General features: G+C 43.1%; 1 protein-coding gene across 5 annotated transcripts in view; it reads left to right on the top strand.

The window, feature by feature from the left end:
- LOC146810317 (ATP-binding cassette sub-family A member 10-like) overlaps positions 1 to 14138 on the top strand; it is a 1555322-nt gene that overhangs the window by 1392159 nt on the left and 149025 nt on the right. For all 5 annotated transcript variants that reach the window (XM_085617313.1, XM_085617310.1, XM_085617311.1 and 2 more), the window contains one exon: positions 10709 to 10826. In XM_085617313.1, coding sequence (XP_085473439.1) covers positions 10709 to 10826 — 118 coding nt within the window. The remainder of the gene's footprint in view (positions 1 to 10708; positions 10827 to 14138) is intronic.

Genomic DNA, 14138 nt, shown 5'->3' with positions numbered 1-14138 from the left:
TCTGGCACTTCAATGGGGAGCACTTTTGCCCCTAGTATGGCTTGTCTGTACGTACAACAGTTTGAGGACGACTTCATATACAACCCACACAATCCATTCCTACAGAATCTCAAACTTTGGAAGCGCTACATAGATGATGTGCTGATAATTTGGAATGGATCAGAGGAAGAAGCGATGAATTTCGTCCAGTGAGTTAACACCAAAGATGTACACCTTAGATTCACCCACACAATCAGCAAGAACCACGCTATCTTCCTCGATCTAGACATCACTATGGACAACGATGGGTTCTCAACAAAGGTGCACAACAAGCCCACCGATAGGAATAGCCTCCTATTGTACGAGAGCTACCACCCCAAGGCCCTGCGACAGAACCTCCCAGTTGGACAGTTCCTTCGAGTAAGGAGGAACTGTTCTGATACCTCAACTTTTGAGGAACAAGCATCCCACCTTGAAGAAAAACTTGCTGCTCGCCACTACCCCAAAAAAATGATACGCAAGGCTAGGAAACGAGCAAGGAACAACCCAAGGGAAGCGCTTCTGGAGGACATAACAAAGGAGAACACCAAAAGAACAGTATGTGTTACAACATTTACCCCTGCCTCTAATGCCGTACAAAAAATAATCAAGAAAAGATGGAATATTCTAAACAGCGCGGGAAAACAGTGAGATCCCCCACTTTTTGCTTTCAAACGGAACAAAAATCTGCGAGATCAACTTGTTCACGCCACTATGCCAAACACAGAGGGCACGGAACAACAAAGGCTATGGGATCAACCACGAGTGGTGGGACACTTCACGTGCGGTGGGTGCGTTTCCTGCAAACTCACTTCTAACACCAAAGAAATCGACATTGGTACAGATAGACCATGGCAACTCCGCAAGTTTAGCAACTGTAACACTGAGAACGTGGTTTACCTATTAACATGCCCCTGCCAACTCCAGTACGTTGGCATGACAACCAGAAAGGTCAGGGTACGCATCAACGAACATTGCAGCACCATAAGATGCAAAAAAACAAACACTAAGCTCACACGCCATTTCTTGGAGCAACACCATAAAGACACTGATCTTCGATGGACAGTCCTTGAAGTCATGAACAAAAGCAGGGCTGATCTCTCCAGGGCTCTTCATATCAGAGAACAACGTTGGGTGTTCCGCCTGCGGTCCCACGAAAAGGGACTTAACGACGATATCCCATGGCTCCATCTACATAGATGACCCTTCCACCCACAATGAACACCTGGACAGCCCTCCAGCCCTGTGCCATTTGCCCTAATAGATCGAACACCTCCTGTCGCGCAACCAGCCTACACTTTGGGGCTCAAAATAATCACCTCAGGGATCTCCAGCACATGATCCCAGTCACGGGGGTGTCCCAGCAGTACATTGCACTCCACGTAGATTTTTGTGATCCCTTGGCCCCTCCTTGAGCCGCCTGATTCTCCGTGTATGCCCTGGGATACAAGCCATTCCAGCCCAGAGCAATTTTGAGAGCATGTTGTTGACCTTCACTGTTGCCGTCAGCAACCGTCACACCCCCTCACGAACTCTCTAAGTCAACGCACTCCACGGACGTTGCATGCAAGCCCTCGCACCCTCCGCCAGGGTCTCAGCAACATGCGGCTTTGATTTCCCCCTTTACGTACACCTTACAACTCGGGGCACGCACACGTGACTCTGAACTTTAACAACACCCTCAGGGGCACCATAGCACGTGTTATTGTTTTCCACCGTCACGTTCCCTTGACAACCTAGGACGCGCATGCCCACACGTGACCTCCACCTTGGGCGGCTCCTCCCCCTCTCGCTGGGTCCATTACTTAGCTTATACGCCGAATGCGTGCCCCCGCGTTCCCCTGACAACCCCGGACGCGCACGCCCATACGGGACCGCCTCCCTTGGGCGGGTTCCTTCACTCGCTTTCCTTATTTGGGCACAGGACTCAGCCTGGACGCTCTGATAGGTCCGCCCCATCGGCCATTGCACAACCAGGCACTGCACTGCATGCAACGCCGCCACGATAGCTCCGGACACCGGATGCACCGCACCAGGAACTGCCGCACAGCCGTGATCACCCCAGGCTGATTCCAATTTTATCATTAAACACGCTATTTAAACCCGCCTTGGCGGTCTCACTCCCATGTTCGGGCGGACGAGGAGCAACACCTTAGGCTGATTACGGGACACTCTGCCTCAGACAGTAAGAGTATGAATGGTGGTTGCGCGTTGTTGTAAAACCCCTTCGTCGGTTTAATTGTGAAATGATTGTGGTTCCATCCTGGTTGCAGGCTTGCAAGGGTCCACGGTCTTGACACCTTCAGTTCGTTGACTTTTCACATTCTTCTTCTCTCCCTTTAGACTGAACAGAAGTGTCTCCTCCCTCCCCCCATGTGGCAAGTAGTTTGTCTAACTAGGGTAAGCCTCATGAGAGCACTTTTGACTCTCAACATGTTTGTGTACTCACGTAGAGTGGCACATGTCACATGATTAGTCACTCACCTTAAAGTATTTACGCATGTGTATATCTTGACATTAATGTTATTTATGTTTTCACTTTTGACCTGTCTTCTACAGTTGTGTATATATATATTTGTTTGTTTGATCTTTCCTATAGGCTTGACAGTTGGAAGCTATCTAGGTAGTGGAGTGTGGCCTACGCCACACCCGCGCAGTGGTATTCTCTTGCTACCAGTTGGTAAGAACGGAGCCCTCTCTTTGTAAATCTAGGTCCTGATGAATGCCCTGGACCCGCTCGGGCCAAGAAGGCAGAAACATGTCGACCTTACACTAGACGGCTAGGGGACACCTAAATACCCCACCTGCCGCTACTTTGTTTTTAGCATCATATAGTTACTGATCACATTAAAAATATCTTGGTAACTATAATGATTTTTAACTTCACGTTCTACCCCATGGGCCCCCACTCTTTAGTTTAGAAGTGCATCCCTGTCTCCAGGTGTATGCCCGCCCTCCATCAAACGAAGGTTTTGGAGGGCGAGGACTGGCCGATGATGAAGCATGACACCAGGTGGTGTGTGAGGCCAGTCCGTCACTTTTTGTGAGATGTCCACACTTACAACCAATTCACAACTGTAGTAAGGTCACATCACTCTAGGAGCAGCTTCTTGTGGTGAATAGTAGTAATGGAGGCTGCTAGCTCCTAGCACCCCGTGCCTCCCGTTCCCCCCTCCACACTCTGTGGAGTTCTTCTAGTGATTGCTAATGCCAAAAACCTCCCACAGATACGTCCGGCACACCCTATTGAACGTCTTAGCGGCATCGATGGCGACAATAGCCAATGAGTCTAAAGTCACCGTTGGGATATGTATTGCAGATATCAACTGGTGTGTCAAATCGTGCAGCTGTCTACCTCGCACAAAACCATTCTAATGTAAATGTACTACATTACTGATAATTATGGAGAGTCTCCTTGCTAAGATACCATCAAGACGTCTTCTGTCACCTTACAGTTGTCATCCACTATTAAGGTCTCTATATAATTCTTCCCTCTGGCCATTCTTGTTTTCCAAGCTAATAACTTACCACTCCTCTCCCTATGCTCAAAATGAGCATGCTTGCTAGCATAGCGCCTTGCTTTAGTCCTACTCTCAATAACCTGAATATAAGCTGCCTGTTTCTCAATCAACCTCCTTTTAACGGCCTCCATCCCTGCTTCTGAAGAGAACACCAGAAGTTATTTTCCCATTCCTCCATCTCTTCTTCAAATCTCCTGTCCTACGCATGTAGATTCTTTGATTTAGTAAACACCTCTATGCGTGAGATCTCACAAACAACTACCTTATATAAATACTATACTATGGTCAAGGGAGCTGACCCAAGATTAACACTAAAATAAAACTTGCTCTCCTCCTTTAAAGCATGCAATACATCTGAATCCAGCAACAACAGCCTATCTATTATCCACCTAGAATTAATCTGCATATATGGGAATCTTACCCCTACAAAGCTGTGACACAGAATGGCATTATACTTGTCAAATATTTGGTCTTTTCTCTCCTATTCAGTGCAGCCACAACCTAGATGACATAAACCTATCCAGGTTCCATAATATCAAGCTGGCCCACTCCAAATGTTGTTCACCACACATGCCTGACTTTCACAACACAGCAAAGAATTTCATATAAGACGGCCACTATCCATCCACAGTCTACAAAATATTGTCTCCAATAATTCTAGATCCGTTATCAATTTACAAATGAAATGAGAGAATTGCTTGGAATGATGATCTTCTTTATTCTGGCCCAGCACATCCCAGGTAAGCATATGGTCATTCCTTTCAGCCAACAAACTTACTCCCACTATCTATTCCGATCTTCTTCAAGACATCACATAAGTAAAATGTGGGTGACCATAGGCACATGCTACTAGATGCTGTTATATCAAATAATTTTTGGTGGGGATAAAGTAATGCACTCTCAAAATTCTAATTGTGAATTTGAAGCTGGATCTTTCATCTAACAATATTAGAGCCTTCCCTTCTTCTTTGTCTTCATCTCTCTACAACAGTGGCATGGCTCCAGCAGACCTTATGACTTCTACTGATGTCAAAACTATTCTTTTAGAGTAAAAAAACATGTAAACACATTTCTATTCTACATGGTAGGCAGTTATCCAAATCACCAGCAATGCAGATAACACATTAAACATATATGTAAACAGAAATAATTCCAAGAGAGAATATGGAAAATTTAGGACAATTTCATCGTATTCACCCAACCAATCCACCATAAGAATACAATGACTATTGTGATACTCTCACACATCAGACTAACAAAACAATACTGGTATTCAGCGTTATACCAGACTAATTTGACATTATCAAGGTGGATAATTTCTACTCAGATAAAAGCTTAAAGTAGCTTTCACTCCTTCTCTTTTTCCATATTTCTATCTCTCTCGCTTTACTCCACTCCTTTCTCATATCCTACCTGCTATGTGTGCTATGTCATATATAAATAAGCCAATCAACAATCAGAAACTATGCATGTTTTGTCTGATTTCAACTAATATAAGAGCAGAAAGATATTTAAAAATGTATGACAAATGTACTGCAATGATAGACATATTGTGGTATCCTGATGCTCAGCCAGAATGATTGCGTGAGAGAATGTTGGGATGTGGAATGTTGGAGTGCCTGAGTCAGTTGGCGTATGGGCTGAGCAGCAGGGAAGCTGCTCCTGGTGGGGCTCTTATTATACTCTTATTCTTCTTTTCCATGTAACCTGCTAATCAATAAATCTTCATGGAAAATTACTTGGACTCGTCCGTCAGCATACTACACATACCCTGTAGCTTATTCAAGTATTATACAACTCTTCAATAAATTAGCCCAGGGTCTTGGGGTAACAGAGGAGGGATTACCTAATGAAGTGAAACAGAAAAAATGTTGTTTCAGAACTTTAAGGTTATATCCATGAATAATTGTGAAGATTTGTTTCACTGAATATTGGCCATTTGTAGTGGAAGAGTTTAGAGAGCGAATGCCTCCAGGTGTCATTAGTTTTTCTGCCTGATACTTTGGGACCCACAAATTTAAGAGTTTGTCATAATATATGATATGAGCGAGTAGGGTTGGACACAAGTTATACTGCCTTAAGCCTTAACAGTTTCATGTAGTGCTTAATCACTTGGTAAGTAATGTGGCCTTTATATTTAACAACGGTTATAGAATTAATGTCCACCAAAAGCTCAACTGTGAACAACAAATCACAAACAGATCTGGAAACAGCAGCATGAAGGCAAATACATAAAAAATAGTATAGTGAATTAGTCCTGAACTACGACTGGGAATTGACATTAGATTATGAGTTCCGCAACCGTTAGGTTCTCATGATTAGTCTGTAGAACTACAAATCCATTGCGTAGGGCTGGAGGTTCTGGATTTGATACAGTTGATAAGGTGCATGTTAATGTGGAGCAAAAGTAATGATGAGGGTATTGTCTCTATGTAAGCTGATGTTCCAGAAAAGAGCTGCTGCCCATAAAAATGGCTCGTACTATGCATGAGTTGCCCTGAATTCTGCGTTTTTCTTCCGAACCCTCATTGTTTACAAAAAAGGCTGAAAAACTGGTTAAGTAGGAAATGTATGGATCTGTATGTTATGCATCCCAACTTTAAATTGTCACTTTAAGTGGACATCAGTGCAAACTAATAAGGGTGGTGCAATCATATTTACTGATAGAAGATATACATTTACCTGTTGCATAGATGGTGAAGAGATTTAGAGCATAGTGTGGCAGGACTGTCTGCATGCATGTGATAGGACAGAGACAAGAGCTGAAGAAGTCTTAAGATACCAGTTGGCAGGATTTGTTTGATCTTTTCAAGAGCCATTAACTAAACGTTAGCCACATCAATGCTTTTATTTATTTATTTGGGGGGAGAGAAGGTGAGAATCGTGTAATTTATAATATCTTCAGGAGAATTGGATCGATTTCTTATGTTTTGTGGAAAATTAGTTCAGTCTTCAGAGGGCTGAGTTTGAGGAAAAACTCTGCCACTCTTGATTGTATGTTTAAGAGTAGAGGGCATATATTAAGGAAGTCTTTTATTCGAGAGTATTTGAGATAGATTTGCATGTTCTCCATATACTGATGTATTGTGACACCTATTCCTTCCCATAATTTGCTTTGGGTTTCCATATACAGTTTGAAAAGTGTGAGGGCGAAGATACAGATGGTTAACTGTTAGGTAGGCCTGGTTAACTGACTGGTAAATCAGGTTGATTTATACTACTTGTGGCACAACTTTAATTGGCAGAATTATGGGGAAGAGGAAAGCCCGGAGTAGCATGCAGGGCACACCAAACTGTAAAAAGGCTCCCCAACATGCTCCTCGGAACTGCACAATAGATGAGCTTGATAATCTCATCAATTAACTGGAAACCATTCCTAATAAAGAGAAGAAGCCGGTTTGGCCCAACACTAGGCCATAAATAGCTTGCATAGTCAAAAAGAGACATAAAGGTGTCAAGCTATTGATGAAAATTTTCAATAAAACCCAGACTAGCTCAGAGGGGAGTGTCACTGCTAATAAAAATAAGGGAACTCAGATAGTCAGCACTGTGAACATTGAGAGTCAAAGCCAGTTTGGATGAATGCAACACTATTAAAATCACTTACAACCCCGATATACCTTGTGTAAATTGTTTCTGCCCCCTTGCTGACTGAGGTATTTCTGTCATGTAGGACAGAGTGTCACACGTAGGCGCAACAATTCGCATTATGAAGGAGGGTGATTCTATAAAAGAACGTAGATATCTTGTTTGGCAAATGTAGGGAGAAATTCATAATCTACAAGCCCAAATTATGGAATTAAGAACAATGATCGACAGGGCAGGTCTGGCTCACCCAACAGGGAATGGAAATGCTTGAGTGCAATGTGAATCGGCTATCATAAATATGCCCAATTACCTACTTACATCTGTTAAGAAATACTTCTACAGAACAATTAAGACCATAATACCTAGACGGAAAGAGGCAGAATTGTATAATAATGACTGTAAGATAGCCAAACTGAATTTGATGTCCGCAGTGAAAGGAGGCAGTAGAACTTCGATAGCAGAAGGTAGGAGATTTTATAACAGAATGCGGACACTCTCCAAAAAGATATGGAGGAGGATAATTGGCAAGAATTGGTTAGAGTGGCCAAAATGAAAGACAGTCGGTCGTTCTGGCACTTGCTTATCAAAGGGGTACCATTCACTGTTGATTAAGATGACTTCTATATACAACCATATATTTGGGAACAACATTCCTCCAAACTTAGGGGCCCATTAGGATGGCTGGCGGATCACCCTCGCCGGGCTGGCAATCCACCAGCCATCCATGCCTGATTGACCCCCCACCATATTATTATGGCTGGCAGGTCCGCAGTGGACGGAAGACTGTCCGCCACTTTTCCGCCGGTCGACTCATCGACCAGGCGGAACAGGGGCATGATATGGTGGCGGTGTCTGCAAGACACCGCCATCCATATCATGATGCAAGCGGAGATGAGCCTTTCCATGGTGGCAATGACTGTTGGGGGCCCGTTGTGGGCCCCCCGAGTGTTGGGGGGGGTGGAGGGTCCACTTTGGGGGTACCATTGCATGCACAAGGTGGCAGGCACCGCAGGCAACGGTCTACATATTAAATCTCAAATTATATACTGTAGGGAACAGAGATACCAGGTACATGGAAGGGGGCCGAAATGATCCCAATCTACAAAAAGGAGGGACAATGGGGACGTGACTATCTGTAGGCCTATTAGATTTGTAGACACAGCTCAAACAAAAATTAGCAAGCAGGTGTTGACGAACATACAAATTTAGATGGAGGATAATCAAGTTTTAGCCCACTTACAAGCTGGTTTCAGGGCGCATAAACACCATAAATCAGATATTCAATGTTTTACTGATTCTATGGAAATTGATCCTGATCAGCAAGAGAAATCTCTATGTAGTATTCATGAACTTAAGGTCTGCGTTTGACCCAATTCCCTGAGAGAAATTGTGGGTTGCACTAAAGGAGATGGGGATGCCTTTAGAACTGCTACGTCTAATAATTCCCTTACATAATGGCAGTTATGCTCAAGTGAGGTGGGGCGGGGGGCAAACTGACAGAATGTATAGACATCTCTATAGGGGTCCATCAGAGCTGTGGCTTAGCCCCAACATTGTTCACCCGATATAGGAAAGGGCTAATAAACATACTATATGACTGCAGACGTGATCCCCCAAGATTAGCGGACCAACAAACCCCTGCCCTCCTCTTTTCTGATGACACACTGTCATCAAAAACACCAATGGGTTTATAAAACATCTTCAAACGATTCTCAGATGCCTGAGATAGTTGCGGCTTGGAAATGAATGGCCTCAAAACTAAATACATGACTTTCCAGCCACACAAGTCTTTTCAAGGAAAATGAGGCTTGGACCCAGGATTCTGAAACAGTTTAAAGATTTTGACAACAAGTTCATTAGATCGCTACTGATTATGTCACAGAGTGCCCCTCTTGTCCCATTGTGCCTAGGAATAAAGCATATAATATATCTTGCAGCCCTTAAACGCCTAGTTTATTGGGTCAAGCTCTGGATGGGTAAATCTCAGATTCCCATCAAAAGGTCAAAGCATTAGACAAAGCGGGATTCATTCACTGGCTTAAGAATGTCAAGATGTGGCTTTATAAAATAGGCTTGGGTAAAGTCTGAGATAACCCGATGAACTCGACCAAAGGAATGGTAGCAAAATTGAAGTCCAGATAGTGGGATTATATTTTGGGTAACTGGTTGTTTTCATCCACACATACCACTTTAACTGGTTATTTTATTGATATTAAATGTACTTTGACCTTTGAATTTATGGATCTGATTTCTAAACTTTAAATATGGGATTTTACCGGGAAATTTACTTAAAAGCAAGTGGAAGCTGAGCTCTCCTATACCATTATGCCTGGTGGGTAAATCTAGTACTAAATCTGTGGAGCACTTTATGTTCTTCTACCCTGCCCATGTCAAAACCAGAATTAAATTGATAATCCCAGTTTGTTGGCTACTCTCTATGACACGACTCACAGATGCTATACGCAAGATATCTTTTGTAAGCTTGGTGTATCAGATGTAAAGAATTAGATACAGATTAACATCTTTACAATACAGGCTGATTTTAGGTATATGCACTTTTTTTGCTGGTTTGTTACAGCTAGACCCAGAGTGTTAATAAACACTCCTGTATTTTTCTGATGGATGAGATCCTACATGTATTATAAATTGCCCAGATGTACAAAGTATGTCTCAATGAGCATGCCTTAATCTCACACAACAGAGACACAATCAAAAAAAGGAAAAAAGCAGATAAGCCAATATTGGACGCTAAGAGTGGGAAAATCAATAGATTTTAGAATACTGCCCTCACACACCCGAGAGTGTCATGCTTCATCATTGGGCCGCATCATACACCTAGGTGCAGACCAACACCTTAGGTGGAGCGCAATTTTTTAGAATGGATGATGAAGAAAAGTGGTGAGGGTAGAGTATAAAGAAAAAATAGGCAGAACGTACACAAGTGTGTACTTCTGAGAGAAAAGAAACAAATAGTCTCCAAAGGAAAGGGACCAAAAGAAGAGCAGAAAGAAGTGCAGCACTTAGAGTCTATCCACTGGGTATTTTGAGGCAGTTTATGGAACATTGAAATAAAATTCTAGTGAATTAATAATGTTGTTTTTTGTGTTAGTCACTGTCAATGAAACTTGACCACCATAGTCTGAAAGATCATTTGCAATACTGAAGATTCAAATAATCATGTACATCATGTATTAATGTAGCTTGTGATTATTCTAAGGCTTTCAGTGGGTTGCAAAAATGACTTTACCTACACGGTTAAAAGTCTGTTTTGATATATAAACGCATATTATTGACTTGGAAGTAAGGTCCCTTATGAATGGGAACTCAACAAAAGGCACTGTTGAAAATGTTTGTAGTACTATCCTGCCCCAGACATCATATGAATTGACTGGAGACACAGTCACAATATGCGTTGATTATTTTTTCAGGGAAAATGTACAATGTATTAACATAATATTCAACTGCACAAGATCCTTGAATTTCACTTCACACAGTGATGAAATGTAACTTTATTCTGACTATTCAGAGACCCCAATAAAGTACTTCCAGTCCAACTTTTATGTCGATTTTGTTATTCACAGGATTCTGCCATTGTTGCCAGCAGCCTGCGCAAAGAATATAAAGACAAGAAGGCGAGCTCTGTGTTTCGGAAGAAGAAGAAAGTGGCTACTCAAAACATTTCTTTTTGCGTAAAAAAAGGTTTGAAAATTGAAATACATGTATCACTGCTCAAGATGCTGCTTTTTTTTAAAGTTACAAAAAAATGACGCTAAAGACCTAATTATAAGTGTTTTGGTAAATTCTGGTTTGTGCATAACTGCTATTACCACACAAATGGGAATTATGAATTTTATGACACACTGCACCCCCACAATTAACTCCAGTACAGTTTCAGCAAGTCATAATTGCAAACATTTACTGGGGAAAAATACCCAGAACATAACAGGACATTGATTTTAGTGAAGTAAACACCAAATTCCACAAGTTGTGGCCCATTTTACATCCGAAATTGGTGCACCCATATTGAAGACTAAAGAATGTTTGTTTACACTCTATGCTATATAGACTATGCTAGGATTATATCTCTTCCAACCAGTGCATTTCCAGAGACATATTTTCTGTCAAACATATTAAGGGGCCTATTATAATGGCGGGTGGATTACCCCCACCATATTAGTATGGCGGGGGGTACCGCAGCGGACGGAAAAGACCGTCTGCCGCTTTTCTGCCAACAGCCAATCGTTACGATTGCCTGGTGTGCAGATCTGGGGCATAATATGGTGGCGATGCCGAGCAGGCACCGCCATCAATAATATGATGTGAAAATTTAAAGGCATTTCTGAAAGGCTGGCGGAAATTTCTTCGGGGGCCCGTTACGGGCCCCTGGGAAGGTGGGGGGCTGCACTTGGGGGGTACCGATGGTACCCCCTACAATGCCCTACACTAGGTGGCAGGCACCGCGCAGTGCCTGTCACGTTGTGCATGGCAATGCAAACCATGCATTTTTAACATTGCGGACAGAGCTGCACCCAGCAGCACCGTCCACAATGCTAAAAGCCAGAATGCGCTTGCCAGTGTGGCGGGCGCATGCTAATTGGCCTCTTGGGACCGCAGCACCTCTGGCGGTTGGTCCCATTTTCTGTTACGGTGGTGGGCGGACATCGTAATGGGGCCCCAAGTGTTTAAGTTACTCCATTCAGTTAGCACTTACCACTGTAATTTACTGCAGCATTATCAATTTTGTCATGAACTTTGTCATCCTGATTGCATACCTCTGAAAATAATAATATACAGAACTTCATAACTGTGAGAAATTGGGTTTCTGATTGAGGGGGCCGAGTATCTTTCTCAAACAACAACCACAATCTCTGTCATGGTGAAGCACCAAACCCATTAAAAGTAACCTGTATTTAGTCCTCTGGTAGTTTAGTACAAAAGCTGTCAGACCTAACTTAGAGGGAATGTGTAAAGTATTTATGCAGCACTCAAATAATCCCACACCAAAATAGAAGAATAGAGTAAACTTTAATAAATAAAATAATACCAGAATGACAAAAATCCAATTGGTAGAAGTGAAGATAAGACTTTTTAAAGCCAAAAAGCACAGAGCATCAAATGGGGTTATCTGATCATGCTGGACCAGGACAAATCACAAGTTAATCCCAACCTAATGGGGCACGGACCAGGTACAGGACCAAGGTCTGCCTGCTGGACAGTGTACCTGGTCGTACTTGGACTGAGATGTGAGGTTCTGCATTATGCTGGGTCGCTTCTGATTAGGCCACCAATGAGGAGCAGTAAGGTGCTGCATAGGGATGCAAAAGTGCTGCATAGATTCTGATGAGGCCACTGATCAGGATCTGTCAGGTGTGCAATATGAGGTCCTGCGCTGTACTGGGTCAGTTCCCAAGAGGCTGCTGTTCAAGAACTGCGAGCTGCTGCGATCTGAGGTACTGCTTCGCAGTACATTGAGTTGTGTCATGCTGTGTCGGTTCTGTTGGAACCCACAGTTTGGCCAGTAAGAGTGCACTCTGATTCCAGCCAAGGTGCTAGGACTTGGGGAGCACCTCTTGGGTATTGGGACTCACTCCAGCAGAGAGCAGTATATGGGCACAGAACGGTCTAATTGAGTCTGGGCAGTTGGGCAGATGCAGGGCAGGGCTCTGGCGCTTGTTATGTTCCTGTAGCTCAGAAGATGAGGGCAGTCAGCTAGCCCTTGGAGTCACCTTGGTGGTTCCGGGTTCAAGGAGCAGGTCCAGACTTCCTTCTTCAGGCAGAAGGGCAGTCCTTCTTGGAGCAGGGCAGCAGGACAGCCCTTCCAGCAGCAGAGCAGCCGAGCAGTCGATCTTCATGTTTATACCTTGTTCCAGATTTGATGTGGGAGAAACTTCTAGACTTCCCCTTACATTTGGCTCTGAAATTTCCTTCTATCCCCTGCTCAAGCTCCGAGGATCAAGGGGTTACAAAAGACTAGTGTGAAGTCCTTTGTGAAGGTTCTGAGGCAGCCGCATTGAAGTGCAAGTGTGGTAGGTGATAGCTCCACCCCTCCTATACTGACAGAGATGGGCCATCCTGAAAACACCTAGCCCCCCTTTGTATCACTGTCTAGTAGCAATACATAAAAGCCAACTGCCAACTACACCTAATCATGTGATCCAGGATAAAGCTGCAGGCAACAAATGGTTAGCACAAGAATATGGAGACTTTCTAAAAGTAGCATTTTCTGAAATATGACTTAAAATCCTACTTTACCATTAAAGAGGGTTTAAATTACAATTCATTTGAGACCAAACTTGACATTTCCACCTACTCCCAATCAAACATTATCACTTAAATGTAATAGTGTAACCCAATGTTATCCTACAGGAGAAGTAGGCCTTGCAGAAATTAAAAAGAATGTAGAGTTTTTCACTGCCAGGACAAGAAAAACTTAAAAGTACACGTCCAACTTTTTAATTATACTGCACCCTGACCTGCGGGCTGTTTGGGCCTACCTGAGGTGTGACTTATATGTATTAAAATGGAAGGATGTGGCCTGGCAAATTGATCTTTTTTGCCAGGTTGAAATGGCAGTTTAAAACTGCATGCAGGCTGCAATGTCAGGCCTGAGACATGTTTGAAGAGGTTACTTAAGTGGGTGGCACATCGTGTGCTGCAGACCCACTAGTAGCATTTGATGTACAGGCTCTGGGTACATGTAGTACCACTTAACTAGAGGCTTACAAGTAAATTAAATGTGACGATTGTGTATGAACCAATTTTACCATGATTAGAATAGTGAGCACAAGCACTTGGGCACTGGTTAGCAGTGGTAAAATGCACAATTTCCTAAAGCCAACAAAAATAGAATTCAGCAAAACAGGAGGGGCCAAGACAAACAATTTGGGCGACTACCACCCAAGGATGTCAGGTCTAACAATAACACATTTCTGCAGTTTCTAAATCCAGTGACGAACATGTGTTAATAGCTAATTTAATGATATTTGATGTACTAACAACAGGAAAGAAGGT

The sequence above is a fragment of the Triturus cristatus genome, chromosome 7, assembly GCF_964204655.1.
Source record: "Triturus cristatus chromosome 7, aTriCri1.1, whole genome shotgun sequence".
NCBI classification, from domain to species: domain Eukaryota; kingdom Metazoa; phylum Chordata; class Amphibia; order Caudata; family Salamandridae; genus Triturus; species Triturus cristatus.
Note: the sequence above shows the minus strand (reverse complement) of the source record. Positions and strands in the feature narration are given on the sequence as shown.